Source organism: Gobius niger, assembly GCF_951799975.1.
Source record: "Gobius niger genome assembly, chromosome: 14".
Taxonomy (NCBI): domain Eukaryota; kingdom Metazoa; phylum Chordata; class Actinopteri; order Gobiiformes; family Gobiidae; genus Gobius; species Gobius niger.
Window position 1 is genome coordinate 10,533,164 of NC_136865.1, and position 16,861 is coordinate 10,550,024.

The 16,861-nt window shown below is 44.7% G+C and overlaps 2 protein-coding genes across 5 annotated transcripts in view; one reads left to right on the forward strand and one right to left on the reverse strand.

Moving 5' to 3' along the window:
* Positions 1-7,260, forward strand: part of arid1ab (AT-rich interactive domain 1Ab) — a 48,893-nt gene extending 41,633 nt beyond the window's left edge. For 3 of the 4 annotated variants that reach the window (XM_079571194.1, XM_079571195.1, XM_079571197.1), the window contains exons 13-20: positions 1,589-1,721; positions 1,801-1,973; positions 2,043-2,172; positions 2,272-2,391; positions 2,508-2,604; positions 2,891-3,710; positions 3,896-4,026; positions 4,102-7,260. In XM_079571194.1, the coding sequence (XP_079427320.1) occupies positions 1,589-1,721; positions 1,801-1,973; positions 2,043-2,172; positions 2,272-2,391; positions 2,508-2,604; positions 2,891-3,710; positions 3,896-4,026; positions 4,102-5,970 (3,473 nt within the window). In that variant the 3' untranslated portion in view covers positions 5,971-7,260. The remainder of the gene's footprint in view (positions 1-1,588; positions 1,722-1,800; positions 1,974-2,042; positions 2,173-2,271; positions 2,392-2,507; positions 2,605-2,890; positions 3,711-3,895; positions 4,027-4,101) is intronic. The other variant, XM_079571196.1, reaches the window with a different exon arrangement.
* Positions 7,261-8,978: 1,718 nt separating this feature from the next.
* Positions 8,979-10,784, reverse strand: LOC306973529 (uncharacterized protein). Its single transcript, XM_079570452.1, has 4 exons — positions 10,623-10,784; positions 10,459-10,517; positions 9,186-10,253; positions 8,979-9,112 (listed from the first exon to the last, which is right to left on the reverse strand). Exons 1-4 carry the CDS (start codon positions 10,643-10,645, stop codon positions 9,081-9,083), a joined length of 1,182 nt encoding a protein of 393 aa, XP_079426578.1. The 5' UTR covers positions 10,646-10,784; the 3' UTR covers positions 8,979-9,080.
* Positions 10,785-16,861: the final 6,077 nt, after the last annotated feature.

A 16,861-nucleotide genomic window follows, 5' to 3' on the forward strand; every position in this document is an offset into this window, starting at 1 on the left:
CTCAGCCTGTGCCTGGCCTTGGGCTGCAGAGGGAACACTCCCCGGAGTCCAGTCTGAGCCAGGCAATGACGAAGCTAATGGTGTGTCTGTTTCTGGACATTTGTGTGACACTTCTAAAGACCTCTTTGTGAGAATAACAATAGTTTTAGTTTCTGAAAATGACTTTTATCAGCATCATGTCATAAAACACTTCTTTCAGTTTAATGGGAAAATGATTTGACCTAAATGTTTGACACCAGACTTGGGATTGTGATTAAATTTGCGATTGATTTGTATAAATCACAACTGTTTACTGTGCACATTTGAAACGCGGAGCATTGACATTTGAGAGAAGACTGAAATATGAGCTGCTGAATGAATCGCACCTCTTTCAGAACATGCAGGTTTAAACATGAGACCTCTTGGACTGGCAGACGATCTCCAGTATAAATACCTGTCATCTTTGAGATTTGCTCAATTTCAACCATTGTAAATTGTATTTTGGATTAGATTTTGATAACTCGTGCAGTCCACCTCCTGGCACTGTTCTGTGGATACTTACCTTCTGTATGAAAGCAGAGCTCAGTGGCTTTTGTGTCTGCTCAGTTCGTTAGATGTGTGTGTGCAAAAGTCACATGACTCTCTCTCCTTCTGACTCGATCATGCTATTTTTCCACCCTCATGAGACCCCCCCCCTTCCCCCTCCATCTTTGGAGGGAAATCCCTGCCCAGGGGGAGGGGGATGGGCTCGGTGTGTGTGCCCGTGTGGGTGTGTGTGTACATGAGAGCTACAGCGGCTGATGTGTGAAAATGTGAGTAAGTGTGACCTGCCGGTGACCCCGCTGTGTGTGCCAGTTTAATGAATGGGAACCTGTGAGTCATCAAATCGGCTCGCTAATAGTGTGAGGTCCCTGGCTTAAGTTAATGATGAGCAACCAAAACAAAGTCACATGCGCACACACCCCCACGTCAGTAATCTGTCAGAGGCTTCGCAGCATTGTTTCCTGGAGTGCCCGTATTTGAGGAATGATGGAAAGTGCGTTCGGGAGGGGGAGCGTGGGATTGGGATGATAAGCTAAAGGCTTCAACATTTTTTGCTGGCTGTGCACTCCAAAACCAGTTGCCTTGACACAAACTCTGCTTCGCTGCTGTCACAGCACTCGGGAATTTCTTAATGGGATTTTGCAATGCCAAAAGCAGCATGTTTTCTCAAAGCCCCCAGCAGTGTTCAGTCTATCCATACGACTCCACTCCTGCACATGATCAACATCAGCTCACGCCCTGATTTACCACACGGAAGGGGATGCTCTCTGAATTCCCTGAAGTTTGATTTTGTCAGGCTGCTGAAGTTACGAGTTGCTTGTGAGGCATATTTTGCATGAAGTGTTCGGTCGAAGTTGGCAGAGCATTAATATTATTTTGGAGACACTTTCAAAATTTACCGTACCTTTGAGCTGTGCCTCCAGCTTTGAAAATGCCAAACTATACTTTTTTTTACATGGGATAAGTAAACATTTTCTCTCACAACTGCCGTCACAACCCAGAATGAACCATGATGCTGGCTGTTGATGGATGTTGTGTCTTAAGTTTTGTTTCCTGTGTTTTGTAGCCGGTTCTGGATCGCTACAAGGTCCTCAGACTCCTCAGTCGACCAGTAGCTCCATGGCAGAGGGAGGAGACCTGAAGCCCCCGACTCCAGCTTCAACACCGCACTCACAAATGCCTCCAATGCCCGGTGCAAGGTACCAATCACTAACCCAATTCCTCAGAACTTAGACTAACATGCAAAGCTTTTTCTAAACGGTAATGTGCCTTTTGTAGAAGTAGTGTTAGCCTTCAGGACCCTTTCGCTGATGGAGGAGACCCTGCATTTGCCAGAAGAAATGCCATGACCCCCAACTCTCAGGGCTTCCAGCCTGGGATGGGCGGACCAGAGATGATGAACCGGATGGGACCATATGAATCAAAGGACCCCTTTGGAGGCATGAGAAAAGGTGAGCTTGTTTCCCCTGTTCAGAAACGCTATAGGATGCGTCTTCTCACGGTGGTTGTTTCTTATGCAGCTGGAGAGCAGTTCATGCAGCCAGGCCCCAACAGTGGAATGGGAGAGCAGTACAACCGGGGCCCGCCTGGACCTATGGCCAACATGCAGATGAACCAGAGACAGCAGTACCCTTACGGGTATGAGCGAAGGTCAGTCTTTAGATTTCAGTCAGTAAGCCGGGTTTAATATAATTATTATAACAATATAATATAAGTTCTCTGGGATAATGGAATGTTTTTGTGCTACAGGCAGGAGCCGGGTATGGGCCCTGACGGCAGCATGGGGCCTGGAGGTCCACAGCCCAACATGATGCCTTCTGGAGCTGACGCAGGGATGTACTCACCGAGCCGCCCTCCACCACAGCAGAGGTCTGACACTTCTATTTGTTTCTATGTTTACTTTTATGAACAAGGGAATTTTCCTATTTAATGCTGTCATTGTGTCACTGAAAATATAATCATGAAGTTTTGCATTTCATCGTTAGGCACGAGTCTTATGGCAACCAGTACTCTGGACCAGGAGCTCCCCCTGGTGGCCCATACCCTAATCAACAGCCAGGAATGTATCCACAGCAGCAACCGGTGAGAACATTATGTTCATTGGATACCAGCGTCCTCCTGCTACTTTTGCGTTACTTCCAATTAGTTTAAAAATGAAACATTTGTTTAAACCCAACTTAAAATCTAGTCACAGATGCAATAATAATAATAATAATAATTGTTATTGCCATTATTCTAATCGAAGCGATTGATTCTGTTTCTTATGGTTCATGAGCTTAGAATCATTTCACTTTTCTTCACACATTTTAGAATAATATTTTTATTTGTGCGAGAATATTTCGGTAATGAATTGTGTTTATCCTTCCAGAACTACAAACGTCCTGTAGACGGGGTTTACGGCCCTCCAGCTAAGCGCCATGAGGGAGAAATTTACAACGTCCCATACAGTGGTCAACAGCAGCCTGGACCTCAGGCCTCAGGACCACAGGGTCAACAGGACATGTACAACCAGTACAACACATACCCAGGAGGAGAGCGCAGACCACCTGGCCCACAGAACCAATTCCCCTTCCCTTTCAACCGGGACAGAGGGCCATCTGCCGCAGGTGCTAACTCCCAGTCCTCCATGAACCCCCAGATGATGGGCAGCCCCATGCCTTCAGGCCCTGATGGCCCTCAGGGGCCTATGTGGCAGGGTCGCAATGAGATGGGCTACTCTAACTACCCTAACAGGCAGGGTCCTCCTGTCCCAGGTCAAGGGCCGGGCTACCATGGCATGAACCGTTCAGAGGACATGATGTCTTCAGAGCAGCGCATGAATCATGAGGGCCAGTGGCCCGGTCACATGTCCCAGCGGCAGCCTCCGTTTGGCCCTGGAGGCTCTGGACCACCTATGTCCCGCCCTCTACCCTCCACCTACCCAACCGCTCAGAATCACATTCCTCAGGTGTCCAGCCCCGCACCCATGCCTCGACCCTTGGAGAGCAGGACATCCCCCAGCAAGTCCCCCTACCTGCACCCGGGCATCAAAGTGCAGAAGGCTGGACCGCCGGTGCCCGCCTCCCACATCGGACAGACGCCAGTGCAGCAGCCTCTCATCAGGAGAGATGTGGCCTTCCCCCCTGGTTCTGTGGAGGCCTCCCAGCCTCATCTGAAGCCACGCAAGAGACTCACCATGAAAGACATCGGTATGACATAAAAACCTTGCTTTACCGCAAAAGTTGAACCAGTAAAACACGGAGATTGAACTATTTCCTTTTTCAAAAAATTGAATTATAATATTAAAACCCATAACATGAGATGATGGTGGGGCAGGTGGAATCGTTGACTTGTTTATGTTTTCTGTAGTAAAGCAGTTGCGTTGTCTTTGCAGGCACTCCTGAAGCCTGGAGGGTCATGATGTCTCTGAGGTCTGGTCTCCTCGCTGAGAGCACCTGGGCCTTGGACACCATCAACATCCTGTTGTATGACGACAGCAGCATTTCCACATTCAACTTGTGTGCTGTAAGTCCTCTGACGTACAAATGTCAGTTGTTGGTCTTGGACCAGGTGGTAACTTTGCCGTGTTGTTGTTCACAGTTGCCTGGGTTCCTAGAGCTGGTAGTGGAGTACTTCAGGCGATGCCTCATTGAGATCTTTGGCATCCTAAAGGAGTACGAAGTGGGAGACCCGGGTCAGCGCACTCTTCTGGACCCGTTGGCAGAGGACGAGGACTCTGATGATGAATTCCAGATGCCTGAGGGAGGAGAACTTGACACTGATGAGGAGGATGAAGAGGAAGAGGAGGAGGATGTGGAGGATAAGACCCCATCAGTTGTCGTTGTGAAGCAGGAAGTGGACTCCCCCCTGAGCAAGTCTGCCGAGGACCAAGAAGACCTTAAGGAACCAGAGTCTTCTGTCAAAGAACCCTTTAGCTCTACCTCAGGGTCCCAGGACCCCAATGTCCACTCGGAGAAGCCCAGACAGGCTAGCAAATTCGACAAACTGCCCATCAAGGTGGTCCGCAAGAGGAACCCTTTCATGACGAAGCATGCGTCCAAACTGAGGCAGCGGAAAAGCTTCGAAAGTGGACTCATACACTGGAGCATCGGCGGAGGGGACACTACAGAACACATCCAGACCCACTTTGAGAGCCGCATGGACCTTTTCAAACGGTGCAAGCGCACTGCAGCCCCCGAGAGCCGAAAGAAAGTCCCAGTACCTCAGGCAGTGGCGGAAGCCCTCGACACATCCAAACCTAACGGTGAAGACAAGCCTCCGCAGCCCTCGGATACAGCCCAGAGCCCCCTGCCCATCGGAGCACCTGTGATCGCCACCATCGACGACGTCCTATCAGCGCGGCCCGGCTCGGTCACAGAGGAGGCTGTCCGAGGAGGTGTTGAGGAGCAGAAGGAGAACGGAAAGTACCTGTTCAGCATTAACCCAGAGCTTCAGAGTCGCCGGAATGTCAAAATCCTAGAGGACGAGCCCCACAGTAAGGACGAGACGCCTCTGTGCACCCTGTCCGACTGGCAGGATTCGCTGTCCCGCCGCTGCATCTGTGTGTCCAACATCATCCGCAGCCTGTCCTTTGTCCCGGGCAACGATCTAGAGATGTCCAAACACCCGGGACTGCTGCTGCTGCTAGGACGCCTGGTCCTGCTGCACCACCGACACCCTGAGAGGAAGCAAGCGCCTGTCACCTATGAGAAGGAGGACGATGAGGATGAGGGCGTGAGCTGTGAGAGGGACGAGTGGTGGTGGGACTGTCTCGAGGTGCTGAGGGAGAACTGCCTGGTCACATTAGCAAACATCTCAGGTCAGCTGGACCTGTCCGTCTACTCTGAGAGCATATGCCTGCCACTGCTGGACGGCCTGCTCCACTGGGCTGTGTGCCCCTCTGCCGAAGCCCTGGACCCCTTCCCAACGCTGGGGCCCCACGGCTCCCTTTCCCCTCAGAGACTGGTCCTCGAGACTCTCAGCAAGCTGAGCATCCAGGACAACAACGTGGACCTGATTCTGGCCACGCCGCCCTTTAGCCGCCTGGAAAAGCTCTACGGCTCGCTAGTGCGTTTGGTGGGAGAACGAAAGGTGGCCGTGTGCCGAGAGATGGCTGTCGTGCTGCTGGCTAACCTAGCGCAGGGTGATAGCCTGGCGGCCCGAGCCATAGCCATGCAGAAAGGCAGTGTAGGGAACCTGCTGGGCTTCCTGGAGGACAGTCTAGCAGCAACGCAGTACCAGCAAAGCCAGAGCTCTCTGCTGCAGATGCAGCACCACTTTGAGCCCACCAGTGTGGACATGATGCGGAGGGCGGCCCGCGCCCTGCACGCACTCGCAAAGGTGGAGGAAAACCACTCAGAGTTCACTTTGTACGAGTCGAGGCTACTGGACATCTCAGTTTCCCCGCTTATGAACTCTATGGTGTCCCAGGTCATCTGTGATGTACTGTTTCTGATTGGCCAGTCATGACAGCCGGGGGACAGTGTCCGCTCTGTCCTTTTCCCTACGCCCCACTGTCTGAGCGCGTGAATGAGTGTGTGTGCGTGTGTTGAGTGTGGGTGACAGCTAAACTGACTGTCCCTTTCTTTTTTAATTTATGCAAAATCACCTGGGATTCCACTGTCTTTTACCCCTGCTTCTCACTAAAGGAAGGAATATGATGATATGAAGTCGCTGTGGATTTTATGATAGATGCTGGCAGAGAAGAGCGGACTGGGACCCAGGCATAGGACAGAGTGCACTGCCCTGCGAAAAGAACTTGTTTTTTAATGAAAAGAAAAATCTCCAGAAAAAAAGAAACTGTAACCAAAGTTGCTGTCTCGTTTACAGTGAGTTTGGGGGATCCATGTGCTCGCCTCTTCCTTCGGGGGTCGGTAGGAAGGCGGCAGTGCGAACGTGACAATATTCTGGTTCATGTTTGGAGGCTACATAGACTGTGGTGTGGTATAATTGCTGTAACTTTGGACGCTATATACTCAGCCCCACAGGAACCACATTATTGGCTGTGAACAGATACCTGTCATGGGAGGCCTGTGCAGTAGATTGTAGGACTTTTTCTGTACTGTACACCTTAAAGAACTGTAAACATAATGTAATAATACTGTTTCACACTGAGATACGCTGGCTTGGCAGCAAACTGTAGTTTTTAAACAGTTTTAGTTCATGTCAAGAGAGAAAACGGCTTTCCCCCCAAAGTCTGGTGAACCTACAACACCCCGACCTCTTGTCCCTTGATTGTATGACTTGACCCTTATATTAAAGTCACCTCTTTAGGACTGATCCTCAGCTCTAGACGCAGTCCAAGCTGCAGTGTATATATGTTGTACATTACACTTCTCTCTCCTTCTCCACTTCTGTTGCTCTTCACCATTTTTGATCTTTAACGAGTTTCCCTCATCAAGTACGCCATGTGACTACTTGAGAGCGTGGGGGTGTGGTATTCAGCTGCTGACGCCACACCAACACCAAGTTTTGAGTTCGTCTTCACTCTGGGTGTAGATTGTAATAACCAATCATGTCTGCGGTTCCACTCGAGCTCTTTCAGAAAGACAAGCTAGAACTTGATGAAGAAACCATTTGATTTTTTTTTTTTTTTTTTTTCCAGTGATGCGGATTCTGCATATTTGTATTACAGATGATGTAGCTAAAACCTTGATGTAAATTCCTCCTTTTCCTTTTTTGGCTTAATGAATATCATTTATTCAGTATGAAAATCTTTATACTATATGTTCCACGTGTTAAGAATAAATGTACATTAAATCTTCGTAAGACGTTTGCTGTGGATTTATTATCTCATCAAGGCTACTCGGAAACCTTCCCATGTTTTCTGTCTTGGTACTAACTCACTTCAGCTCTTATTGATGCACACATGCCTGTAAAGCTGAGATGTGTGGTGCACAAACTTCAGATCATTTTGGGGTGATGCTCGTAGGAACTCTTCCCTCACATGACGTAAACATGTTCAAATCATTTTTCTTATAACCATTGCAATACTTATTTCAAAACTGTATACGCCTTTTACATTATGTAAAGATTTTTTGTGCTTTCACATCCCACATGGTGAAAATCTTCAATGTACACACCTTTGACAGTACCACGATTATTTGTACACGCCTCATGCCAACAGGAGAGCACGTTTCGTTTTATGCGTTTTGCCAACAGTGTATTGGAAATCTGCAGTGTTTATGTCCCATTATGCCATCTTGTGGCGAGTTTCCAACTACGTAGGGGAACAACTATATGGACCCATTCATTGGGCCCAATTCTATTGTGATTTTGTATTTATTATCCAACTTAAAGTGGAGAGACTTCTCAAATCGGAAAGTATGGAAGAACTCGATTCAAATCCATTTTATTAAAGCACATTTATAAGCAGTTCCCAAAGTTCTGCCCAGACAATACTTAACACTAACCGTTTTAATGAAGGTGTTAAGGCCAAACTGACTAGTTACAAAAAGCAAGAAATGGTGAAACTGGAATGAAAGGGCTCATTTTAACAAACCCTATCATGAAAATAGCAATAGACGTAATTCAAGGTACTGTACACACAAACTGCACAAAGTTTGTTGTATATGACCCTGAATGCAAGATGCTAAAGCAAGGGCAATGCCACAGAAGAGCTTGCATAATTATATAATGCATTATATGATTTAAAATGCCAATAATAAAATTGCGATTGTGGGGGAAAAGCTGCAATAAAAAGTGGCTTTTCTACAACGAAAAAACAAAAATTAAAACTTTGGAAGACGTAATTTGAGCAAGTCTGTTTAAATAATCTTGTTAATGCACCTGCTGTAGGGCCCACCTGGAGCGTCTGCCGGATCTGCCACTCTACCTGCAGTATGCTCAATCTCCACAGTATGTTTCCATCCATTTACTCTGCATTTTAATGAGTAATAACATCCAAAATCACAGCTGCTGGGACAGAAGGTCAGAGCTGCGCTGTTTACAAATGTTTCAGACAAATGAAGCAAACAGGATACGTATATTTGCAGACACCTGAAGTTCTTTAAGGCTTAGCAGACATCTGTCAGATTTATGGCACCAAATAGAGAAACTGCTGCTTAGGATTTATGGTGATCAGAGAAGCGATTAAACAAAACCTTAACGCTTATTGTATGGGGAGCTCATGAGACATTTGTAGCTGACCAAAGTCATGGTGAATCAAGATTTTTAAAGGCTTGTGTAGTGTGGAATAAAAGCTTTATCCAACAATTGGCTATATTGTAGCACACACACACACACACAAATGTGAACTGAATTTGTTTCCAACGCTAGAGCCAAGTGTTGAAACAAGAACTCTCAGACAAAAACCAAGATGAAAAGCCGCTCAAATGCTCATGTAACACAAGTTTATTTAAAAATGCACACCTTGCATCAACAGAAACAGCACTCACATTTGGCCAACCATCTTGTCAGTATTTTTTTATGCAATTCAATGACCAATATAACAAATAGCCTGTAAATGGGTTTAATAAAAAACTACAGCTATCAGTGGTCTGGGCGCAATATGAGTCTTTGTACACTAGATGGCAGCGTAGTCCAAGTCATTTGGAGCATCAAGCACATTTTCATTCCTCTCATAATGTACTTACAAGGACACCAGGAAAGCCTAAAGGAAAAAGCAATGCAAGAGATTACTTTACATACTTGGAACAAACGTATTCAGGCTAAATAACTCTTACCCTTCAGTTGATTGGACTTAACCCTCATCCACTTGCTTTTCTTGTGAACAAGTGGCCGACGTGGGCTGAAGGACTCCATGTGGCGAGGGGGGAAAGAGTACGTCTTGGTTGGCTTGTGAGTTACTGGCTTTTTTGGCATCTTTGTGGTAGTGGTCTGCTCCATGGGATCTTCATCTTCATCTTCGAGCCGTTTAATGGAAAATCCTCCGTATGACCAGGGGATGCGGTGGACTATAGTGGGAGCCAATTGCTGTCGTGGGCTTAGTCTCTCACTCTGCAGCTCATGACCCGTCATAGGCACTGAGGCAAAGCTTGACCCAGTCTGCAGTGAGACAAGCTGAGGATTCTGGTTGTAGGCAGACACTTGCTGTGACTGGTGGAGACCAAAATGATGGTAAATTGGAAGCTCGTAGCGCTCACGGATGTTAGAAACTACAGGGTTGAGGTGAGAAGTTGAGGATGAAAGCTTTGTAGAGCTGCCTTTTGGGTACACTTTCCTCCCTCGTGAAAGACCCGATGTTGCCTTAATGAACTCCTTCGGTGGATTAAACCCGCCCTTCCCATTTAAGCCGGTCAACTGAGCACTTGTATCTAAACCAGGCTTTTGATGGACTTCACCAGTACCATGAGGTTTCCGAGCTGAAGGCTGATGGGAGCTCACCTTAGGTCCATGTCCATCTGGTTTGCTGGGCGCATACTGGCCAGTACGTTGTGTACCCTGCTGACCAGGCAAAGTCCAAACGAGACCTTTTTGTGTGTTAGAGTCACTCGCAGAAGAAGACTGACCAAACCCCCGTTTAGGTGGCACTTCTCCATTTGAAGAGTCCACCTTGTGCCATCTTGGTTTAGCCAGTGAGCTCAGGTAGTACTGGACTGAAGGATTATGCCTGGCCTGTGGTGCAGCGTACTGCTCGCCATCGAGTCCCTGCCGAGCCCCCGTGTCGGGTGAACTGCCTTTAGCCACATAAGCCTGTCTGAATTCATCCTGGGGTCTGCCGCCTCCAAAGCTGCCATGGACATGCCAAAGGTCAACGCGCGAGTTTCTGTTGCGTGTCCAGGAGCCTTCGCCTACAAAGAGGAAAATAGACAAGGTAAACTTATTTAGGGTGAAAAATTAAAACTATTAAAGCCAAAAGACCATATTAAACAAAAAAGATACTGAATGCTACAACAAAAAAATATGATCCAATTTTAAAAAAGGCGCCAACTTCACAGTATAAGGAAGCTGGGCTGGATATTAGATATTTTTCTATAGATCATTTCTAGCATTTACCTTGATGCAATGCCCGTGAACAGCAAACATGCAGTGCTTGAAAGCAAATCAGCAGGAACCTGTTCAACAGAATACAGCACAGGTGAGCGCGCTAGCTTCAGCGTCGTCTTCACATGGGTCACGGTGCATTTTCTTTAAAATCTTCCTCAAAAATATGAACTCACCCCAGATAAATTCCACAAGTCATGTCTGTGTGCCGTGCCAAGCAGCCGGGTGTGACAGTACCCACCGCCCTGAAAACTTCCTGCAGCCACGGATGCGCGCGCCATATTTAAAGATGTCCCTCATCAGCGCAGATTGAGCACAGGTGTTTGTTATCCTCACTTCTCCCGGTGCGCTCCAGTGTTACTTTTGACATGTATTATTTTAGTTTTAGTCTTCTAAAACTAAAATTCAATTACATTTTAGTCAAAAGACTAAAATGTAATTGAATTTTAGTCGAGATTTAGTTGAAAAAATCTTTTTAATTTTAGTCTAGTTTTAGTCGACTAAAATTGCATGTCAATTTAGTCGACTAAATTTAAGACTAATTTAGTCGACTTTGCATTGATAATATTCATTATAATCATGTTTAATCTTGTTCCTCTGCTTCATGGAGCTGCTCCACATGAACAAAGCTCAGAGCTGATCCTTTGGCACAGGATTTACATGATCTGAGGCTCTTTCAGACGCTCAATAGAAGTTTGGATGATTTTAGTCTCTCCCTTTCATTTTTATTTAGTCTGATCTTAGTCGACTAAAATATCTGGACATTTTAATCATAGTTTTAGTCTCATGAAAAACTTTTCATTTAGTTTTAGTCCAACTTTAGTCGACTAAAATAGGCCTATCACTTTGACTTAAATTAAGACTAAATATTTTAGTCGACGAAATGAACACTGGTGCACTCAGGAGGTGACCTTTGTGGGAAATGTATCCGAGCTGTGGATGATGAGGGGGTAATATAGTAGACTCTTAGATATTTAGGTCGGTAATAATGCACTTTTGTATATTGCAGTCAGACAGTTTGGTGATGACCGAGCGTTGTGCGAAAAAGCCTAAGATGCAGTACTTCAATGTGACCAGAAGATGGCGGAATGACCTCAAGGAGGGAATCGTGTATGAACAGCGGCACTCACGTAAGCCGTTTCCACACGATATTGGTCTATTTTTATGTACATACATATATATTTTTATGTACAACTCAGAGACTTATTAATATTAATCACGTCTGCCCTTAGTCTCCAAATGCTGCCACAACTCCCTCTAGCACCATCAACCCCATGCACAGGCAAGGTGGGTGACGTGTCTTGCCCAAAGATACATAATAACAGTTTGAGGAACAGTTTTGGAACCAACAACCTTTGTTAAAGGTTAAATTCAGTATTTTTTTCACTGACACGTTTGAATGAGGTGTTTGATGTAGACGCTCCAAAATGGTCAGATTTGGATAATTCAAGAAAAGGAAATGGATTAACTAATACTATAGGAATATAAAACCAAAGATGGGCAACACTCAGTTCAAAAAGTGTTAGAAACAATGGTCTCCCTTTAACGCAAGGCAAGGCATGTGTATTTATACTACGCATTTCATACAACTCAATGTGTCTTTTTTTTTAGAACTATTTGTTTGTGCAGCTTTCTTCCATGTACTCGGCCCGGTGACCGCAGGCATAGCTCTGCATTAATCCATCTTTATCACAATGTTGCTACTGCACTCTGCACTCTGCATACATGTTGTGTTCTGTGCCGCATTACAGCAAGTAGGCAGTTTTAAATTAACCCTTTTTTTATGACTTTCACACTTAAGCCTCTAGAGGACTAACACTGGTTGTTCCGCGCTTATGGTCCAACTAAGCATATTTATTATAGCTGGAGGCTACGACTGCCTCTACTATTTTTCACTGCTTTTGTTTTCACAGCAGTTTATGTGAAGGTGAGAACCAAGTCATGCGCTGATTTGAATGTCCTCATGATGGTAAAAAAAATTCTATATAACAAAAGTGGCCGTTATTACTGTATAAAACAGTGGTTCTCAAACTGTATGGGCGTTAGGTGATGCTCGGGGTCAAATTTTATTCCTTTTAATTTGGGATCATTTCATTCTTGCTTGAGTCATCCTCATTAGACTCTTTTTAAACCTGTGTTAGGCCTGATCTGATCTTGATCTCTGCCTGGTGTTAGTTGGAAGGTCAAATATTTCATTGGGCGGTACCAACTTGGTGTGAAAAGTTTGAGAATCACTGCTTGAATATAATCTTACTGAAGTCAAAGTCAGCTTTAGCATTAAGTTGACAAGAAGAATCAAATCATGAAAACGTTGTTGTAATAGTTTAGATCAGTGGTTCTTATAGGCCTACATCAAGATCAAATCTACAAAGGGTTTAAATTGGACTAAATTAAGTCTAAATGTGGTGTAAACCATTCACTTTCAAGCTGAATTCTTACCGTGTTTAACACGCAAGGAACCATCTTGTGCAGTTCTCGATGATTCAAACCATTCACGTGGCAGATGTTACATTATGTTACAACAAGCACTTTTATTAACACCTCTTTTTCAACAGGATGATGCCAGAAAATAACCCTGCATGGTCGGCTGGATCGTCTGCTGTATAGTTTGATGTTTTGAGATCTGATTGGCTCAAACGAGGCGCGCCTGATCCAATAAGCAGCAAATGCGCCACTAAAAGTGTGTCTTCTTCTTGAATGATTTAGACGGAGCAATCAGCACAAAGCACATTGTCCTAATGTGATTTATGCTGTAATATCAATCACATTATGTCACATTATGTCTAAACCATCAAAACACCTACATTTAATTACATTACTAAAGCATAAATTATAGATTCACTAAATGAAGTAGGAAAAGTCTAAAATTGCAGATGACCAGGTACTTGAAGAAGTCGAAGTACGACCAGTAGTACATGTACCAAACGTGGCCTAATATGAGCCTTTCCAGTTATGTTGGTGACCATGTGGGCTGCACAGCGGGACAATGGCCCGTCACGCTCCTCTCATAGGTGATGCAGGGGCATCTAGAGGACATGCTCGGTGGTATCCTGGCATGTTCGCATCCCTTTCCCTGTCTGCGCTTGGTCAATTCTGTTCATTAGTGACAGTCCCCCGCTGCTGAAGAAGGCGCCGCAACAGCATCACGACAAATGGATGTGTCACCCCGTCCTACTTTCCCCCCTCCGCTACACGCCGGTCCATACGTCCACATTTATTTAAGCAAGTGATCAGCGTTTTATATGTGCATCTATCACATGCAGGACTGCTGATGGTAAATGCCCTGTCTCCTCTTCTCTGCAGGAAGCGGTGACACCTCGCACACAGTGACCAGATGAATGGGCTGGCTTGGATCAAAGACACAATTTCCTGACAAAGGAAGCAGTGAGTATGTGTGTAAGGATTTTTCTGTCCTGGGACACTTTCTCAGAATTCTTTCCATTCCTCATATCATTTCGAAGACATAGAGCAGGGTCATAAACTATGTATGCCTTAATATTAAAGCAGTAGTTCTCAAACTTTTCATATCACCTAAAAATACTTGGTGTTTGGAATACCACAAGATCTTCAAGAGGTTGATAACGGAACTAGGCCTAAACTCAGGCTGAACCAGATCCAAAATAGGACTAATTCTAGAGACTTAACACTAAAATATGGATGTAATAGTTTTGACCAGGAACCACCTGAAGCAGCATGAGTATTACTTAAGGCACCAGTACCACAGTTTGTTATCTGGTTGATGATTTAAAGGGACTAAATGGAGTTTAAAAATGGTAAAACTATGTTAAAAGTATTTTCCTCCCCCTACATGTTCCATCCATGTCCTAATGTGTGGAATGAGCCCAGACCTGTTCATCACAACTGCCTCTAAAATCCTGCACTGTCACTTAAAAAGTTGTTACTTTGGGTCCGAAGTGCCTTCATGCACGAGCTTCATATAGAAACTGCAGCTACGCGTAAGACCTGAGGTGGCAGTAGTGAGCATAAAATGACCAACTTGCATCTGGTCTCTTTAAGCCACACTGCAGAACATTTCTGGATATTTGCAGCACTAAACTGTTGTAAAACTCTAAACATGAACAAACGTGCCAGCTAGACTTTAAACAATGCTATATTTAGAGAGAATTATCAAAATGAAGCTGATGGATATTCGGTTAACTCTAGTCAAAAGAAACCAACATCTCCACTGAGACTTTTTGTGAGTCAAGTGTGAGGCGAGCCCACAGTGATGACCCTATATTTTTCACCATTAAAAACAAATAAATCCTGGGTATTACTCAGTATGTCTTTTAATAACCTTCCAACTGTTCATCATAGAGATTTTTAACATGTTGCCACCACTTTGATAACAGAATTCATAGTTTAAAATGTTATTTAGGACCAAATAACCTCACCCACACAACTGGACCATGCAGTTATTTACAAAACTCAAAATCTCTTCTATTTTACTCATGTATTCATCATGAGGGAAATAATGTGGTCAAGTCTCTGACCGAGGAGATCTAACATTGAAAGTTCCCCGGGCCGAGCACATGGCTGACATACATCACAGTATAAATGAGACATATTCATCAGAGCAGGTGACTCCTTTCTCCTTGTAGAATGTCATTTTTCTTCTTCATATCTCAGTCATGCACATTGGGCTCATTTGCTCTCAGTATCCACACAGCTCAGTGCTTTAACAGAGCTTTTCAATCTGTGCAGACCTTTGACCGCCAGACTCATTATACGTCTATAGTATTGATTTATGTTGGGTGCTATGGCTGCAGGAGAAGAATTGTGACTGCAATTTCTATTTTAATGTTTAAAAATCAAGATCTACCAGACTGTGCACATTTTAGATATGTTCAGAAACACCTGAGAGAAAACTATTAAATGAATACACGAATCGCATGCATGTCACAACAAGTTTGCAGAGGTTTCAGGATTAGCAGATTTGATATGAGATAGATCAACTGGTGTGGCGTTGGGACCCACAATCACCCTGGGATGTCAAGCCGCGACCCAAATATGACTTAGACTTGTGAAATATGAAGTCAAATATGGTCTCTCAGCAAAAAAATGTTGTTCAATAAGCCAAAGCTGAAATTTACGATCAAAACAACCCAATAACAGTCATTTTAACCGACTGTTGTTGTTGAATGTTTTCTGGGAAACACTTTTGAGTCCCAACCCACCAGTTGAGAATCACTAAGATACAACACGGAGACAGACAGTTGTAAATTGAATGAATACTTGCTGTACTGGTAAAATAATTTAGTAATTAAGTGAGGAAAGAGTGAGAGTGAAATTTGACCCCCCTGCCACTCCTGGTTTGCAAAATTGGGAGAGCGAGAACAAACAAAAAGTAAACAATCAAGGTCCCCCTTCCTCCTGATTGGACCTGACGGGCCAGTTCACAATAAAGCTCGTCTTATTGGTCAAAGTGAGAGCCCGGGATTCTGATTAGGGAGGGACTTTAGAAAAAATATGATCATTTAATATGACTAAAGTTACATCAAATTGCAAGCCCAGGGTGTAAATTATATGCAATCTTTTAACTTTGTAAAACATTTAAACGTGCAGACCATCACTTTAATAAAGGTTCAATTTACACTTTCATGGATAAGCAGCGCCAGCTAAATGTAAAACTTTCAAACTTGCTGAGAGAATCTGAGACACTGAGAAGTTGCTTAAGATGAAGTCGGACAGAGACACTCAGCAGATGGTGTGTACTTTCCGGAAGAATCTCGCCTTTGGCCCGTGGACGGATGCTCTCCCACTGACCAATCAGGTGTGTCAGAGCCCTGTGGGTGCTCCGGCCCCCTCCCGCTCCTGCATCTGGTCACTATAGAGAAGAAAGGAGGTAATAATAATGGACTTAGGTGCCCTCCTGCAGGAAGTTCAGAGGTCGAACAACCAACAGTGAGCTGACCCTGGGCCCTGTGCTCACAGCTCACTAATGAATGTTATTATCAGAAAAATGAGTTAGCGCTAATGATGTAAGTTTACCGATCACGACTGGAAGCGACCGAAATGCTCTTCTAGTAGCTTGACTGTGACAAAACCAGTGAATTTCTACTCTTTATGGCACATTTTTAGGAACATTCTGTTTGCATTTACTTCTCATACTTTATTTGAGTCATACAACACTCTACAACCTTAACCAATGTGTTCAAAATTGGGATAAGAACAACTTTCTACTGCCCTTTTTTCTGTGGAATAGTTTTATCTGACTGTATTATTGCTCTTTTCACAGGCCAAAGCCGATGCGTGGAGCTAAAGATGAAGTAGCACTGGAGTTGTGAGTATCTTGTCCTTTCGCCGAAGTGGGTCAAGGCCATTTATAACCAAGTGGCACCTATAGGTTCTCAGTCTACCTCTGTGGGAGGAGAAAATCCCCAATGAATCACCATGAGGCGTACATCGTATATAG